This window comes from Chanos chanos, chromosome 9, assembly GCF_902362185.1.
Source record: "Chanos chanos chromosome 9, fChaCha1.1, whole genome shotgun sequence".
In the NCBI taxonomy this organism is placed as follows: domain Eukaryota; kingdom Metazoa; phylum Chordata; class Actinopteri; order Gonorynchiformes; family Chanidae; genus Chanos; species Chanos chanos.
Genome location: NC_044503.1, coordinates 32432798 through 32449483, shown reverse-complemented (window position 1 = coordinate 32449483; position 16686 = coordinate 32432798). Strand labels below are relative to the sequence as shown.

At 40.8% G+C, this 16686-nt stretch overlaps 2 protein-coding genes across 2 annotated transcripts; both read right to left on the bottom strand.

Annotated features, from left to right (window-relative positions):
• Window positions 1-125: 125 nt before the first annotated feature.
• Window positions 126-5563, bottom strand: LOC115820188 (protein S100-A13). The gene is made up of 3 exons (XM_030783674.1): window positions 5482-5563; window positions 843-966; window positions 126-335 (listed from the first exon to the last, which is right to left on the bottom strand). Exons 2-3 carry the CDS (start codon window positions 960-962, stop codon window positions 171-173), a joined length of 285 nt encoding a protein of 94 aa, XP_030639534.1. The 5' UTR covers window positions 963-966; window positions 5482-5563; the 3' UTR covers window positions 126-170.
• Window positions 5564-7095: 1532 nt separating this feature from the next.
• On the bottom strand, window positions 7096-8639 carry LOC115820191 (protein S100-A13-like). The gene is made up of 2 exons (XM_030783676.1): window positions 8511-8639; window positions 7096-7230 (listed from the first exon to the last, which is right to left on the bottom strand). The coding sequence occupies exons 1-2, from the start codon at window positions 8637-8639 to the stop codon at window positions 7096-7098; spliced, it is 264 nt and encodes an 87-aa protein (XP_030639536.1).
• Window positions 8640-16686: the final 8047 nt, after the last annotated feature.

The window sequence follows — 16686 nt, the reverse complement described above, 5'->3', positions numbered from 1 at the left end:
AACAATGAACACATTTCTTTTTTTTAATGGCACTGATAAACAAACAAAGGGTGAAAGCGTTTATAGGTGTGACATTTAATGAGACAGATGAAATGTGAAGGGTCTGAATGAACAGATGGATGGATGGATGGATGGATGGATGGATGGCTGAAGAGAATGGTTGGGGAGGTCTATTCGCCGTTGGCCGTGCTGGTTTGCCCCTGTGCCCTCTGCTCACTGAGTTGGCAGGCGAGATAACCCACCAGTTTCATATACTCCTGGAAACTGACCTTCCCATCTTCATTATCATCCAGCCCTTTCATCATGTCTTTCACAGCAGAGGAGTTCTCTGAGCCCTGAGAGAGAGAGAGAGAGAGAGAACGAGAGAGAGGGAGAGAGAGAGAGAGAGAGAGCGAGAGACAGACAGAGAGAGAGAGAGAGACAGAGGGAAAGAGAGAGAGAGAGAAGGAGCGAGAGCAAGAGAGAGAGAGAGAGCGAGAGAGAGACAGGACTTATTTAGGCAGTCAGAGTAAGGGAAAGTGCTGTAGTTTCAAATTAAATTAAAGACAGTAAGTCAAAACATATGAGTCCAGAAACAAAGTTACCATCCAACAGATGGACAGAAAGGCCCTGTTTAGACACGGGAGAGTTACAATGTACAGTTTACTATATATATACGGTAATGGTATAAACAGGATCATCATGAAATTAGAAGACACTCCAGAGACGTGGTATGAACACTGAGGAGAATAGAGTTACAAAATGTAGAGGTGCATATACAAAGACACAGAAAACTATAGAGTTTGGTGTATGGGCACAGGCATAGAGCATAGATATATACTGCATAGAGGAGCGACTCTCACACTCAGGATGTTGCCCAGTTGATTCTTCACCAACTTCTGGAAATTCTTTGAATCCATGTTCTCCTTCCCGCGGGCCGAGCCCAGGAATTGCGTAACCACTGTCTTAATAGCCGATTCCATGTCTCTGTGGGGGGAGGGAGAAAGAGAGAGAGAGAGAGAGAGAGAGAGAAAGAGAGGAGAGAAGAAGCGATGTCAAGAGGAGCGAGAGAGAGAGAGAGAGAGAGAGAGAGAGAGAGAGAAACAATATAAGAGTGTTAAATCTTTTTTTTTTTTAATTTTGCTCGGCTATTCCTGACTGTCTCCCAGTGAAGAATGCTTCGAATACAAACACGCACACTGTAAGATGCTGTAAGACAAGAAGAGAATGTTGGTATGGCTTTTGGAACTGAACAAGGGGTTTGGGAACAGGGTCAGTGCAGAGAAGAGTTGACTCTGGAAAGCAAATGACAAAGATAGAGGGATGATGTTAGAATAGCTAAAGAGTTAAAGGAGGGAGGAGGGAGCGGAGGAGAGAGGGGGATTGGAGCTGCTGAGAGGCTACACTGAAAGACAAAGGAACTTGTGATCTTTGACGGACATCGGATCCCTCTTGGCCACCAGCAAGCTACAGGTTCATTTTACCCAAGGGATTACCTGCTACCAGTCTGTTACTCTCTCTCTCTCTCTCTCTCTCTGTGTGTTCTGATAACACACACACACACTATATATAGAGACCCTGTCTCTTTGATGACTGTTCTCTCTCTCTCTCTCTTTTTTTCTCTCTCTCTCACACACACTAACACATACACACAATAAAGAGTGCTGTGTTTCATATTCTTGTGGAACCCATCAAATATTTCAGAATGATAAATAATGCACGGTTTAATTTGGATTTCCTTCCAGTGACATTTAAAGGGCTAATCCAGAGGGAGAGTGAGAACAGTAGAAGACTTTGCTGCATGCATACACACAGACACACTCACACACACACACACACTCACACACACACACAAGCACAAACATAAAAGACACAATATCACGTAAACATACAACCGTGAGAATGCAAAATTTGTTCCAAGGTTCATTTCTGACAAATAAAAATTCCATGACAATTAATAAATAACAATCTGATCAAAAACAGAGACAAACAAAAGAAAACATGTCGCCGTCAATAGGTGCGTCGTCATGACCTTGAAAATATTTTTTTCACCTGAAGAACTCTTTCAGCTCAATCATTTCAAAACCATCTCTTCCATATTCCCTGATTTTTCCCTGGGCCTTCCTGACCATACAAAAACTGACATTTGTTTTGGCTGATATCAAAGTAACACACACACACGCACACGGCATAAAATGAGACATGTTTTGATGGGGGGGCAGGGGCGGTTGACGTGACGAAGGGGGGGGGGGGGGGGGGGGGGGGGGGGGAGGGGAGGGTAATCCTAGAGGCCTTTCCTCTCAGGTAAATTTCCCATCTGACAGAGACGTCACACCTGAATACACACAGAACATCACTAACGTTAACACACTACACCAGTGCACCACTGCCTCATGGCCCTGCCAATTAACAGTGTACCACAATTAACCTAATTAGACAGGGGAAAGAGAGACGGAGAGATATGGCAAAAATAAAAACAGAGACAGATAAACACAAAATGAGAACAAAAAACGTTAGACCTCGCATCTTGTTGGAATGATCTCATTTTATACTCCCTCAACACATCGCTGGGTTATGTTGATGACTAGACAAAATAACAAAACTCTATTTGTGTGTGTGTGTGTGTGTGTGTGTGTGTGTGTGTGTACGTGTTATGACTATGAGATGAGATGATGGCTCTCATCACTTTTTCATGTTGCCTGAGGGATGGGGCATGCAAGCGACACCTCTAAATGAGATGCGCATAATTAGGAAGCACGGTGAAGCGTTGAGACAGGTCCTGGACAAAAAGAAGAGGATCAATCAGGTTGATTGATGGTCGCTGCGAGCGATTAGCACCCTGGAACAGACGACCCAAACAAACCGGCATGTAATGAGACAGTGTGAAACTAAAACAGGACCCAGAATCCTCGCTGCTCATTCTTGGCTCCAGTCATAAGACAGAAACACGCAGAAATTCAGTGTAGACACTGGATTGGTAGCTCTAGCCTCCCATTAAAGCAAAGCCAAACACAAACATCCCAAATTCTTTACAGACCCAAATCAGCCCATTTAACCCAATTATTGAACTCGGTATTTTAGAAAAGGACAGTAAGATATTGTTCACTTCCATTAGAATGTTTCCCTATTTTCTTCTCTAGTATGTCATGAAACTTTTATACTTTTGTACATTGGTGTCAACAGTGGGATCTGTGTACAGAAAAAAAAAAAAAAAAGCTTTGCACTCAACATTCTAATGCAGAAGAATTTAATAAGTTCCAGAAACACACAAAGAATGCAGTTTACTGAGGAAAAAACCCCCCATCAATATTTCATATTATTCAGCATCAGAAATGTTTGTTGGGTTTTGGATTTATTTCTGCACAGAGATTTTAGTTTCAACATCTGTGTCTGTACCTCATTAACTGATGCAATTTAGCTGGGTTTTTTTTTGTTTTGTTTTTGTTTTTTAACAGGACAATATATATCCAAACCGACAGTGGTGCTAATAGTAGGATTACCCAGGTGTAGCCTCCTCTTTATCCTTTGTAAAAACAAGGTGTAGGCATGTTTTTATGGTAACGTTTCAACTGGCTTTAAACCAAAGCTCCGAGAAAGAAGGGAGAAGAGTCCTCAACTGTAAATCGATTTCTGGAATCACTTTATTAAGTGCTGGGATGAAGTGCAATGTCTATAGTCATCCAGGATAAAGCTGATCTCCAGCAGCTGAAGAAAACGACGGTTGGACAAGCGGTGACGAGAGATCTTGACGATCCTTTTCGATTTCAAAGGCGCGGCGTAGGAAACAATAAATAAAAATTCAAAACGCTGCAATTAGAGAATCTTTTTTTTTTTAAGGTTCAAGCCCAATTCAGAATAACAGTGAGTGTTCTACTGTGGTATGATTTTCTCTTGGAGAAGCTGTCTCTGTTCTAACCTCAGTTACACTTGCGTAAACAACCTCAGGGAAGTCTGGCCTGACGTGGTTATGGTTATGATGGAATGCCTCAGCCGTCTAAGCGACTCACACACACACACACACACACACACACACACACACACACACACCACACCTGGCATCGCCTCTCTAAAAATGACTCAAGACATACTGTAATATCCTGTGCCATGCAGTTTTAGAACTGCAGATACTTGCTCACAGCGCTGTCATGCTTAATGAACCTTACACAGTCAAATGTCATTAAAAAACAAAAACATTTTAATCATATTTTTATAATCTGCTTTTTTTTTTTCATTCATTTTTTTTTTTATCTCAGTCTTACTGCCAACAGGCATTGTAAGCTAGTAGTAACAGTTCCAGCGAGAGTTACCGAATAGAAGACGTTTGCATGTGCTAGCTTGAATCAGTTCATGAGGTAAGTTCGAGTTGAGGCGTTGCGACATGTCTGTGTATTTTTTTTATATCCTTTATTGGAAGCAGACTTGTTCTTAAAGAGCAGGTTCTTTTTAGTAACAGAAACGCTGAGAAGACACGGGCACAGCTGCTCCTCTGAGGTTGAGTATAAAGGAATTTGACTTTGGTTTACCCATGTTTCCCCTTATGCGGTTTAAGTTCAAAGATTAAAAAAAAAACAACAACAAAACTTCTGGTGCTCTACCAAGCACACACATCTGAAGCAAATCAACAAGTGTTTATCACTTCTATTTGTATACCTGGCTTGTGGTTCTTAATTGTGCTATGTCCTACTATTGCATGTGATTTTGTTCCTGGCTGTCACCAACAGAATTTAATGTGTCTCTTGGCACAAGCTACTGCCCCTACCTGTCCTGATCTCTCTCTCTCTCTCTCTCTCTCTCTTATACATCACACGCATCTGTAAACACACATACGAACACGCATTCAAACAAATACGCACGCACAGGTGAATCACCATGAGATCGAAAGGTGTGATTCACATCCTTGCATGTTTCGGACCTGGCATCACAAGACCAGTTTTCTGAAGTTAACAAGGGTCACCGTGTTTCTCCAACAACCGGAGTCTTGTCACTACATTCATTATTAACGGCGAAGCGACAACCCAGTGGTTGTTCTGTCGTGTAGCCGCTGACAGATGTAGGACCAGTTTATGACTCCCCAGTCCGGCGTTTAACTAGTCGTTCACTGCACTTAACTATCGCTACTTGTACAGGACAGTACCCTCACAAGCACTCACAATACCCCTCACCACATTCATCTAATCCTGAAGTTTAGTAGCAGAACTTCACTGCAGTAATAAAATGTTTTGAATAAATTAACAGGTTTCCGGTTTCGCCTTGAAGTGTAAAGGGAGTACGGATTGGATTGCTAAAACAGGAAATCGGATACTGGAGGTAATGACAGTATGGTCGTTCGTTGCGGATGAAAAATTAACGAAGGAACCGGAGGATTAAGCTAAAAGTGACACATTTTCGTCAGCTCTGACACAAACATTAACATATGTAACTATTACATAATGTAAGAAAAAGAAAGTAAGTCATACACTATCGTTGAAAAAAAAAAACTAAAGTACAACAGATGTCTCTTACCCTTATGTTGGAGGAAAAGTGAGATAGTAAATGAAGTTAGCCGTCTCTGTCTGGTTCCCACCCTTTTTTAATGCTAGGTCTACAACCAGACACACACACCACCCATTCAAACTCTTCCGTGAATTCATGTCATTCCAACTTTTTTTTCCCCTTATCAAACCAGTGGGCGTGTGCCCAGGATGGTGAGGAGGGGTGGAAAGAAAAAGCTATTCAAGAGAGGAGATGTGGCAATGGGCTATGCCACAAACCTAAATTGTATCGAGTGTGTAGTATTTGAATCCCGCCGCACGCCCCCCTTCTTAACTGATTTATGTTTTGCGCGACGTTGGAGTTGAAACAGTGGAGAAGAGTGGAACCAATGAAAAACATTTAATTTCGATGATTAACACTGAACGTGTGAAAACAAACTAGTCCAAGAAATTATCATCGTTTGCGTTTGAGCGGTACTATCAAAGTTCGCTTGAGTTGTATGCGTCTTCTGTCTCCATTCATTGTTGTTGGGTTTTTTTTTGTTTTTTTTTTAGTTTATTTCCTCTCGCTCTCTCTCTCTCTGTGTGTGTCTCTCTCTCTCTCTTTCTTATTCTCTTACGCTCTCCTTTTGCCAACATACTGTTACTTGCACTTTTTGAGGTGTCTTAGTCAAATAAAATTTAAGTATTCTTGCCTCATCTTTGGCTCATTTCCTTTATATACATACAGTTTCTGTTGGTTCTTTGTGTGCTGGTAGAAACATGTCCATGGGTGTGTTGCCCAACGACATTAAGCAGGTGAGGTTGTGTTCATGCCACACCCTATGAGTATCACTGAGCTTTTCATTCTTTCTTTCTTTCTTTCTTTCTTTCTTTCTTTCTTTCTTTCTTTCTTCTTTTGCCTTTTTTCCAACCTCCCCTTTCAAACTCTTCACCACAAAAAATTTTATACAGGGAAAGAGACCTGAGGTCGCATACGCCATACACTTTTATACAAGTTCGCACATTTCTAAATTTCCTTCGAGATTAATAAAGTATCTATCTATCTATCTATCTATCTATCTATCTATCTATCTATCTATCTATCTATCTATCTATCTATCTGTCTATTCAACCAGCAAGTAATCTTATCATTCACACACACACACGCGCGCACACATGCACACACACACACACACACACACACACACACACACACACCTCCACAACAACATCTTTTTTCAAGGATCCTCGACTTACCAGAGTGTATTTAACCTAGACATGCATCCCAATTACAGAGACAATACAGACATAGTCCATTAATTCTTCACCAACCACCATCCAGCTCTCCTCACTCAGCTGAATAATAGCAGGGGAGAATGTGGAGGAGTGCGTGTTGTGCAGACATTAAATAGGATTAGTGGCAGTTTGGCTAGTGGGCTATTTCAGCAGTATTGTCTTCAGGCACAATTACAGTGTCAAAACAAAGGGGCAGTTTCCAAAGTGAAATAGAGGGAGAAAGGTGTATACTTGAGAGAGAGTGTTCCGTTTCAGTGATGAAACTCCATGCTAAGTAATTTGAACAACCTGATGATCAATCATCTTCATTTCTTGCAGGTCAACATGAACATTTTTGAGTGCAAACGCGGCAGACGTCCGAGATGTCCTACTGGCTGAAACCGCCGTGTTTGTTTGCCAGCTGGCCAATGAGCTGCCAGAATTCCAGGAAGGTCAGCTCTCCATCATTGTTCTGGTCCAATGAACTCATGAGCTGGTCAGTGACTGATGAGTCATTGGCATTCTGTGGGGAATTAATGAATGAGATTTTTTTTTATTTGGACAGACCATAAGAAGCCTATTGTGCCATCTTAGTACCCTTGAGTGCCTTTCATTCCCATATAAACATGTCCTCAACAAAGGGGTTTCGTTCTCCAAAGCTTTAATTCATTAATCTCTTCCAACAGTTTGGCCAAGGAACAGTTTGACATGGGAAAGCAAAATGAGGCATAACTTTAACCAAGTCTGTCATTTCAGTCTGAATGAATGGCCGTGAATAGAGAAGAAGAAGGAATTTCAAAAATAAGAGTAGAACGGTATATCCTAATATCATTGTCACCTTTTCTCCAGGATTACAGGTATAACAATGAATTATCCATTTTTCTGTCTAGCTTGTCGCATAGCAAATCCACACTATCCCTGTCTAAATGCTCTCTAAAAACGGAAACACAAAATGAGGAATGAGGATCATGAAATGAATGATGCAAGGGCGGTTACAGAGAATAACTTTTGCTTACAGAGAATAACTAAGTAATTTTCCATCCTAACTACAATCTTCATCTATAATGCACCTAAAAAAAAAGTTATAGGGAGAGTTTCCAGCCATAATTTGTTCCTCTATTAATTTCATTGTCCAAAAACAAATGAATTTGAAAGAGCTAGATGGCTTGCAAACCATAGCTGCTCTATCCTGGCCTTTGTTCAAACATAGATTTATAAAAGGGTAGTGAGATGTGTTTTCCTTCTGAATTCTGAGCAGTTAAATTTAGATCTGTGTGATTAATCTATTCAGCTGAATGCTTAACATTTTATTCCAAGTTCTTGACTGTTATGTCATAACAGACAACCCAGATGTTTACCAGCTTCAGTTCTGGGCATCCGGTTTCAGGGATTCAGGGAACTGGAAATGGTCAACACCAAGCTGTTCCTTCAAATACACCTTTAAAATTTAGCCTGCTGTACAATAGCGTCATCTCGTGGTTGAAAGTGAGAATTGCGAAAGCTTTACGTAAAAAATGGCGGTCATAAAACTTCCTCCCTCAAAAACACCGTGGAGTTTGAGCATTCACTTGCTGGAGACTCCTTATTTTAAATTATATTAAATTATATTTTGGATTAATCAATACCTGCACTGGTCTTTATGGGGCAATCATTTTTGGAGAACTGACATGGATTTTAAACTTTTTAACGTCACTGTAGTTAATGGCAAATCTTAGCTTGTCCGTACAAACACGCAGTCACACTATATTCCTTTAAAAAAAAAGCAACAACAAAAAAAAAACCAGGAGTTTCACACGACATTACCTTGACAAAGTTGGGTAGTTGTGAAACTACAAGACTCTGAAACTCATCTTTGCTCAGTGTGTCTGATGAGCCGTCCTTCCCAGCAAACACCTTAAACTGAGAGACTAGTGTGTTGATTGCAGCCTCCATGACAGAGAGAGAGAGAACGAGAAAGAGAAAGAGAGAGAGAGAGACAGAGAGAGAGATGGGAGTGAAACTGGATAGCTCTGAAATAAAGAAAAAAATGTTTTGAGAAAACGTTCACCTCATATTTGATTTTTAATGACATATTTCATAGTTCATTTTTAATGTAAAAAATATACTCTTACTACTTACAGACATATAAAGAATTAGCACATGCATTTTGCAAAAAACAAAAAATGCAAATGAGCTATACTGACAATTGCTGATAGTTACATGTGTACACAGCCATTCACAAATGCTGTACAAAAGGAACACGCAAACATTTAGTTACATGGGAGGGAGAGAGAGAGAGGTGGGGGGGGGGGGGGGGGGGGATAAGCTCACCGTGGGATAAGCTCACTTTCACAAGTCTAATTCCACAACAGCAGTAGCTTAATGTTGATTAGTTTATGGCCTTTTTTCTGCTCATCTCTGTCTCTCTCTCTCTCTCTCTCCAACTCTTTCTTCCTCTTATATCCTCTGGCCTTCCACTGTTGTGTTACACAGGCACAGAATAAATCATTCGCTACATTTTACTCCACTACGTGTTACGGCCGACGTGTTCTGTCTGATTGTGCAAGTGTTCCATGACAGAACATAAGAGGCGAAATGAAGAAACATATGGTACATAAAGAGTAACACACAGAAGGTTGAGATGTAGAGCATTCAGATTACTTAGAATCGTTGATCGCACAGACTATCCCTGCAAATATATAATTGACATGGATCTTGTTATGACAGCTGATGGCCAACGACTGTAAAATGTATTAGAGGGAACAAAAGCAAATTTTTTTTTTTCCAATTTAATGTCAATATCCAAACGTCAGAAACCTTTCTGAAGCACGAACTGCATCTTATATATGTCTTAATTCAAGTCAATACACCCACATGCATTTATGATTTAACAGTAAAAGTCAGTTATGTGGCATTCATCCAGTCATTGTATCTGTAACATCAGTGATATTAACTGAAGAGTGAATATTGTATCTGAAATGGCTGATGGAACTTCCTTTGATGACACAATTCATTTAAAGAACACAGAAAGGAGAATTAGATTTCAAGAGATATATCAAAATAATTAATTCTGGCATTATTGCTGCCTACAAATATATTTGTATACTGTAACATTCATTAAACACTTCATGAAATTGTCACTTGCCATGCCATGCCATGCCACAACATATGCATGTGTGTGTGTGTGTATCTATACTACTGATTATATATTTTAAAAATTCGTGTGAGAACATTTGGTTTTATTTTAATTCAGCTAAAGCTAAATTGCTCAAAACATAAAACGCATCCTTGCATCCGTTTTAAAGACTTATACTGTGTGCGTGATGTGCTTTGAGTTGCAGTTGCCAGATGTCAAACGTTACAGCTGATGCAAACTCTCTCAAGTCGATATTAAAGTAAGGGGGAACTGAAAGTTACAGGGTGTTTTTTTTTCATACTCTATCATTAACCTCTCTGCTCTGCCCTTGGTCACTGGTGTTGTTTTGTAGGCTTACTAAACCAGATAGGATGTTCAGTTATAGAGCAGTGGGAATACTCTTTTCTCTTTTTTTCTCTTTTTAGATTGTACAAAGGTTAGAAAACAGAATAAGTTAGAAGTTAGAAGATCGAACACTTAAAGTAATCAAACTTAATCACTCTCTTTTGAAGTGTATCAGAACTATGCAAGATATATATATATATATAGAGAGAGAGAGAGAGAGAGAGAGAGAGAGAGAGAGAGAGAGAGAGAGAGAGAGAAATACTGCAACAAAAGTGTGTGCTTTGCACACATTAGAGAAAAGACTGTTCTAATTCCCTAAGTGTGCTGGCTAATTCCCAGCATCTCTAACATGCCAGAGGACATTCAAGTTTCATCAAAAGACGCATCTCTGGACAGTGGGGATTAGGGTTTGTATCACTCAATGGTATATCACTGAACTGATAAATGGTAAATAACTGAAATTCCAATCATCAGTGAAAATGAATTACGTCATTTGATGTATTTCAGTCTGCCGTTGTTTACAAGCGCAAGAATCCAAATAACATCAGGACTCAGTGTCCACAGTTGATACAGTGACAGTACATTTGTTGTCCTTGGAATGCAAAATAAAGAAGAGTAAAGAAACCTGAAGCAGGTCCTGTAAACACTGCTTGATTTAGTCTTATCTCATTAACTTTATAAGGACACTTGCTTTGCATAACTATAAGCTTGGGACTGCGGTTGTGGAAAGCAGATGGCATCTGTCCAATGTTGTGTGTTGAAGCAGTGCTGTTTGGATCGTCGTTTATGATTGTGACGCGGCACTTTCAAGTTGTTCTGTCTTTCATTCATTTGCTATGTGTGGCGCACTTCATGGTTGAGGGGCTTCCTGTAAGACAAAAATGTTCAACTATTATGAGATAAAACCAGACAAACAATACCCTATTTAGGGAGGATATTGTGCATAAAACAAACAAACAAACAAATGCATACATACATATGTACATACAGACATACATACAAACATACATACATACATACATACGTACATACATACACACACACACACACACACACACACACACACATATAAACATAAACTACATTATTCTTTCCACCTCTCTATCTTCTAAACACTAGTTATCTTATCACAGCAACTAACAGTGGAGAAAGAAGTAGCATTTTTAAGGTCACTGGCCTTCCCTCCAAGCTTAGCAGAGATGTAGACCATAGTATTATCTGAAGCTCAAGATGACAGCCATACCAGTACAAAATATAAGCACACTCAAATTTTTGTTCTCTTTAAAACTAGGGTCCTTGAAACGAAACTATATGGGGATGCTAATACAGAAGTGTTAGTATGCCACATTAGGTCAGAGGAGAAACTAAGACAAAAAAGTTGAGACTGAGTAACGTAGAGGAACATCATATGGCTGAAAACTGAAATCAAAGCCTATTTAGCATTGAAAGAACTCAGTGACTGAAGTGAATGAAGATTGTCACGCGGTCATGTAATATCACGGAGTATATGGAAAGCTTCTTACTTCAGGAGAGTGCATATGTCATGTAACACTTAGAAAAAGTGCTTTTGGCTGTTCAGCACAGAGCATCCAATGACATTATAAATGCAAGAAGCAGACACTGACAAAACATTGACATGAAAACAGTACGAACGGATAACCCTTCTGAAAGACTCAGTTACTTTTCAGCCAGTTAGTTATTTGCAAAAAGACTGAAGTCCTTTGCCACCGTCATTTATTCCATGCCTCTCGTCTTTCTTTCATCCTGACCTTGGTCTTACCCTTTCCTCCACGTCATTTACCTGTGTTTTCTTTCCTCCGTCCTACGCCTCTTAATCTCCGTTTACCTCGCGCTATGCCCCCGCCTGTACACTCACCGTCTCTCTCTCTGCGATGTATCCTCTCAGGAGGTCCCAGAACCGTGCCCTCTCGACCTCACGTTCAGGCCAGTCCAGACGCTTATGGGGTTGCATCCGATTGGCCAAACTTTGGACAAAGGAAAAGTTATAGCCTCAAATCGTGTCTTTGTTGTGAAAAGTGGTTTGTGATGTTGGGGAGCACGGGCTGCTTACCAGAGAAAAGCAGAGAGCTCAAAGGGAGATATGTGTTCGAGGAAGATAAGGGTAAGTTGGTGTTTTTGTTTGGCAAGCAAGTGATGTGCTGCCACACACATTTCTAGGCTGCACCAATCACTGCGCAGATATTGGCGACTGATTACACACACGGTGTGCCTGCTGCTGTAAGTGCTCTCTGCAATTCGGTTCACAATGCGTTCCCCCGCCTGTAGGATATTTGAATACAAACAATCGTGGTGTTGGAGAAGCATGTGTGGGGGATAGTCATGTCACAGCAAAACAAAACAAATATAATAAATGACACAATTTTTGGGTTCTTTTTAATGTTTGTCTCCTGTTGTGGCTCCAAACCTCCTAAAAATCAGCTTGAAACAAAAGACAACATAGCTTTCAGTCATTTTTCTACTGTCTTCAAAGAGCTTACCTCCAAATCTCTGTGGTGCAGACAGAGCTTCAGTTTGGGATGTCCTTGCACCTCCAGCCTTGGAACCATTTCCCCCAGCACCCAGGCTTCATCCCACGTGCTAAAGGACACAAAGGCATCGAACTTCACTTCCTCCTCCTCTTCCACTGCAACTCCTTGTCTCTCTTTTCCTCTCCTGCATCTCCTCCCGAGCCTCTTTCCCACCCATCCTCTCAGCTGGCAGAGGAGTACCAGACGGGGCCAGCGAGCATGGTGGTAACCGACTGCAGTGGACAAAAACAGGGCGATGGTGATGGCCGTGCTGAGGTAAACCAAGTAATGTACATCCGTCTGACACAGCTCCATGGTGGACAGGAAGTTAAGCTTCTGGTTATGCCAGTCACAAATCTGTTTTTGCAGGTTCATGACACACACAAGTGGAGTCCTTTCTGCCCATTCCAACAGCCAGACATTCTTGCAATCACACTGGGATTCTACTTTATCAAAGACAACAGCTTTTAGTGACGGTAATACTTCAAAGACTCCATCCAGCAAGATCAGGGAACTGGTGCTGTAGAGTCTTAATAGACGTAATGATGAGAGGTCTTGAAACATGCTGTTGGTCAAGTGCTTCAGATCGCAATCTACTAAGACGAGGATCCGGAGCTCTGCAAGATTCCAGAATGTCATGCTTGGGTCTGTGACTTCAGAAAACTTGAGGTTAATGAGCTTAAGTCGCTTAAGATGGATTAAGGTGTTGATTCCCATTTGTTTTTCAATTTCTTTTCCACGATTTGAAGTGAGCTCAAAAGATTCTAAATTGGAAAAGTAAGGCCCAAAAAATCCGCCACAGCATGTGAAACGATCACTGATCACTTTCAGCTCCCTTACAGATTTGAAGACAGGGTTATCACAATCGTTGCAATCGAATGTTTCACCCTGGAGTGTCAAAGTAAGGGTTCCGTTAGGGGCAGAAATGTTCCCAATGACCAATACAGTCTCATGAAGTACAGCGATGCTCAGATTCTCTATCTTTGGTGGAAATCCTTCAAATATCATGCTTAGGTGTAACTGAGGTATTGAAGAGATCTTTCCCACTGTTAGCTCTCGTAGTTCCTTTTGGTTCCGAAAAGTACCCCACTCAATTACACTGATTAGGTTATGGTCAATGAGTAAGACCTCGAGAGCCGAGAGAAATTCAAAATCATAGTAAGTGAGCTGCGCTATTTGATTGTGGTCAAGTTTAAGAACTCTCAGTCGGGTCAGGCCTCTGAATGCCCCCCGTTCAAGGGCTTTAATTTGATTTTCACTGAGTATGAGCTCCTCCAGCAGTGGCATGCATTGAAACTGGCCTGCATGGACTGATGTGAGAGAGTTTTGCATCAGGTTCAGAGCCGTTATGTTCCAAACCGTTCCATTCCCAGCAGCGCACAGTGGGGCTTCACTTAAATTCATGTGAACAAACCGCAGCGTCTCTATCCCTAGCATGCTCATCCAGAATCCAGGATCTAGTTGTTCTACTCTTGAAAATACAATGCTCAATTTCCTCAAGCTTGTCCCACAGTTTTGTAGATCTTTCACTGACAACCTCTTCATTTGGATGTATTCTAGCTCAAGGTCCTCTACATGTAAGTGTAAAATGAGATGGCACAAATACTTAAAGTCTACGAAAGGCTTTCGAGTTATCTCGGCTGTCAAGGTAAATTTAGTGAGATGTTCAATCCCAGATTCCCATATGCTTCCCAGCCACTCACCATGGAACTCCATGGAAAGCGTGGAGAGATTTTGAAACATTGACATGGAGTTGGTCTGGATGATAGTAATTGGATTTCCGTGCAAGAGAAGGGTCTGGACGCCAGTTAGCTTTGCAGACTTGGCTACACAGCTATGAGCCCTGATAGTGGATATGCCACTGTTTTTCAGAGACAGTAGCTCCAGACACGACATAGTTGCTGGGAGGCGACAGAGGATCTCACTGAGGTCACTGGCACAAGTCTTGTCTAATGTTAATCTTCGAACCATAACAAGAGGGTCAAAAGTTCCATTTGGAACAGGCACTAAAGATAACTGTATTAGGCCAAGCTCCTTTAAATGTCCCAAGCCAATAAATGCATGGGGTTCTATTACAGCATTCTTGCATAAAATGTCATTGTCACCAAACAATATCCACAGTTTCTTCAAGTTTGGGAGCCCAGAGAATGCTCCGGACTGAACCCTCTCAATTTCTCTTCCATAGATACGCAGAAACCCCAAGGATGGGATATGTGAGAAAGCATTGGAAGGAATGACAGAGGCATGCTGATATATACACAGTGATCTGACCTCAGGGCCTACCTCAGACAGGTCTGTTCTGAAGTCCTTCACAATACATTCTGCATACGGTCCAAGGCCAGGGATGTGTTGGCAAGGTACGGTCCCACCCATGTCCGAAAGGAGGTCTTCGTCAAAAATGCGACAGTGACGAGCAATAAAAGCAGAAACTACACTGCAGACACTGGTAAACAACGTCAGCCTCACACACAGACAAAGACATCGAGACAAACTCGCCGATGCTAATCCCATATTGGGAGAACAGTGCAACTTTGGTCGCTTGTTCAGAAATGAAAAGTTTCAAAATGTTACCATTGCCTTTTCCGTATCGCCCAGCTGTCATTCTTGCTCTGTAGAGTTCCCTAAATCCTTTGTAGCTTTATGTAGACTTGTGAGAAAAAAACGTGTTTTTTTCCGCAGGCAGAAATAACCAAGGTACCTCTTTTTTTCATCTAACACTATCTCAAACCGTTTCACTTCCTCTCCCCTGAATACGGTATGTAAATGCATGTATGCTTTTCTCAGAATTGGTATACACAGATGTTGATGTTAATTCTGCCTCTTTGTAAGTGTGATATACATTGTTTTTACTGAGGTTTTCTGAAATGAACATGCAGCAGAGAAAATGTTTCCATTTTTTTTTAATTTTATTGATTGCATAATTTTAACAAAACTTTTCCATTTGGTTGGAGAGACATTATTATATGGGTGAATTTGATGTTTTATTGTCTGCCCCCCCCCCCCCCCCCCCCCCAAAACTGTGGCTAAAAGATTCATTTCACTTTGTTCTGCACATATGAATATAACTTGAAAAGGCTAAAGGAGGAATGTTATTAATGACAGACAGCAGATAGTTCAAAGTGTATAAATGACTGGAGTTAGAGACCTGAAGTGCCAAATCCTTTATAAACCTTGAGTCACAGTTAATCTTAGCTGAAGATGTGACAATAAAGGGAACTGAAAACCACTTTTTTTTTCAATCTAGAACAAATTTATCCGCTCAAGCTTTTGTCACTGACGTCGCTCTCAGGTTTATTGAGTCAGATGTGGCGTGTTGCTCAAATGGAAGCAGTTTTTTTGAATCTCTAATATTTTTTAAAATCTTTTAAAGGTTTTGTACAATGTGGCAGCAACCCCTGCTACCAGGTTTTAAAGCATATTTACAGAATAACACTGACATGGGTTGGACATTCTCCCCTGACGATTGCTTTACATCTGCTCATGTTGTGCCCTCTAGTAAATCTAATTGAGACGCTGGTTTGCACTTCATATCTGAGGAGCATCCTGTAAAGCCAAAATGATCACTATTAAGGGAGGGAAAAAACAGTGTTACGCAATGCAAGTTGTCTAAGGTAGCTCTGCAAGTTGTCTAAGGTAGCTCTTTCCTTAATTTTTATCCTCCAGAGCAGCTGTTAATCTAGACCTAGCTGGTTAGATATTATCAACCGATGAAGTCTAAAGTTAACCCTCACTCTACCCCAACTCTAAATCTATACTTCCACCCTTCTTAGCCTCCTTGTTGCATAGATATATATATATATATATATATATATATATATATACACACACACACACAGACACATATACATTTTTAAAAAAATTTTTTTTGGGGGGGCAGTCACTCCTTGTCCTCTCTCTCTCTCTCTCTCTCTCTCTCTCTCATTCTCTCTGTCTCAAACACACACACACACACACACACACACACACACACACACACACAGTTTTTCTCTCT

What these genes read in the sequence shown, in the direction of transcription:
- LOC115820188 (XM_030783674.1), bottom strand. Translation starts at nt 962, where the DNA reads ATGGAATCGGCTATTAAGACAGTGGTTACGCAATTCCTGGGCTCGGCC. An exon ending in AACTGGGCAACATCCTGAGT is followed by an intron (nt 336 to 842) that starts GTGAGAGTCGCT and finishes TCTCTCTCTCAG; the next exon opens with GGCTCAGAGAACTCCTCTGC.
- LOC115820191 (XM_030783676.1), bottom strand. Translation starts at nt 8,639, where the DNA reads ATGGAGGCTGCAATCAACACACTAGTCTCTCAGTTTAAGGTGTTTGCT. An exon ending in AACTACCCAACTTTGTCAAG is followed by an intron (nt 7,231 to 8,510) that starts GTAATGTCGTGT and finishes AATTCCCCACAG; the next exon opens with AATGCCAATGACTCATCAGT.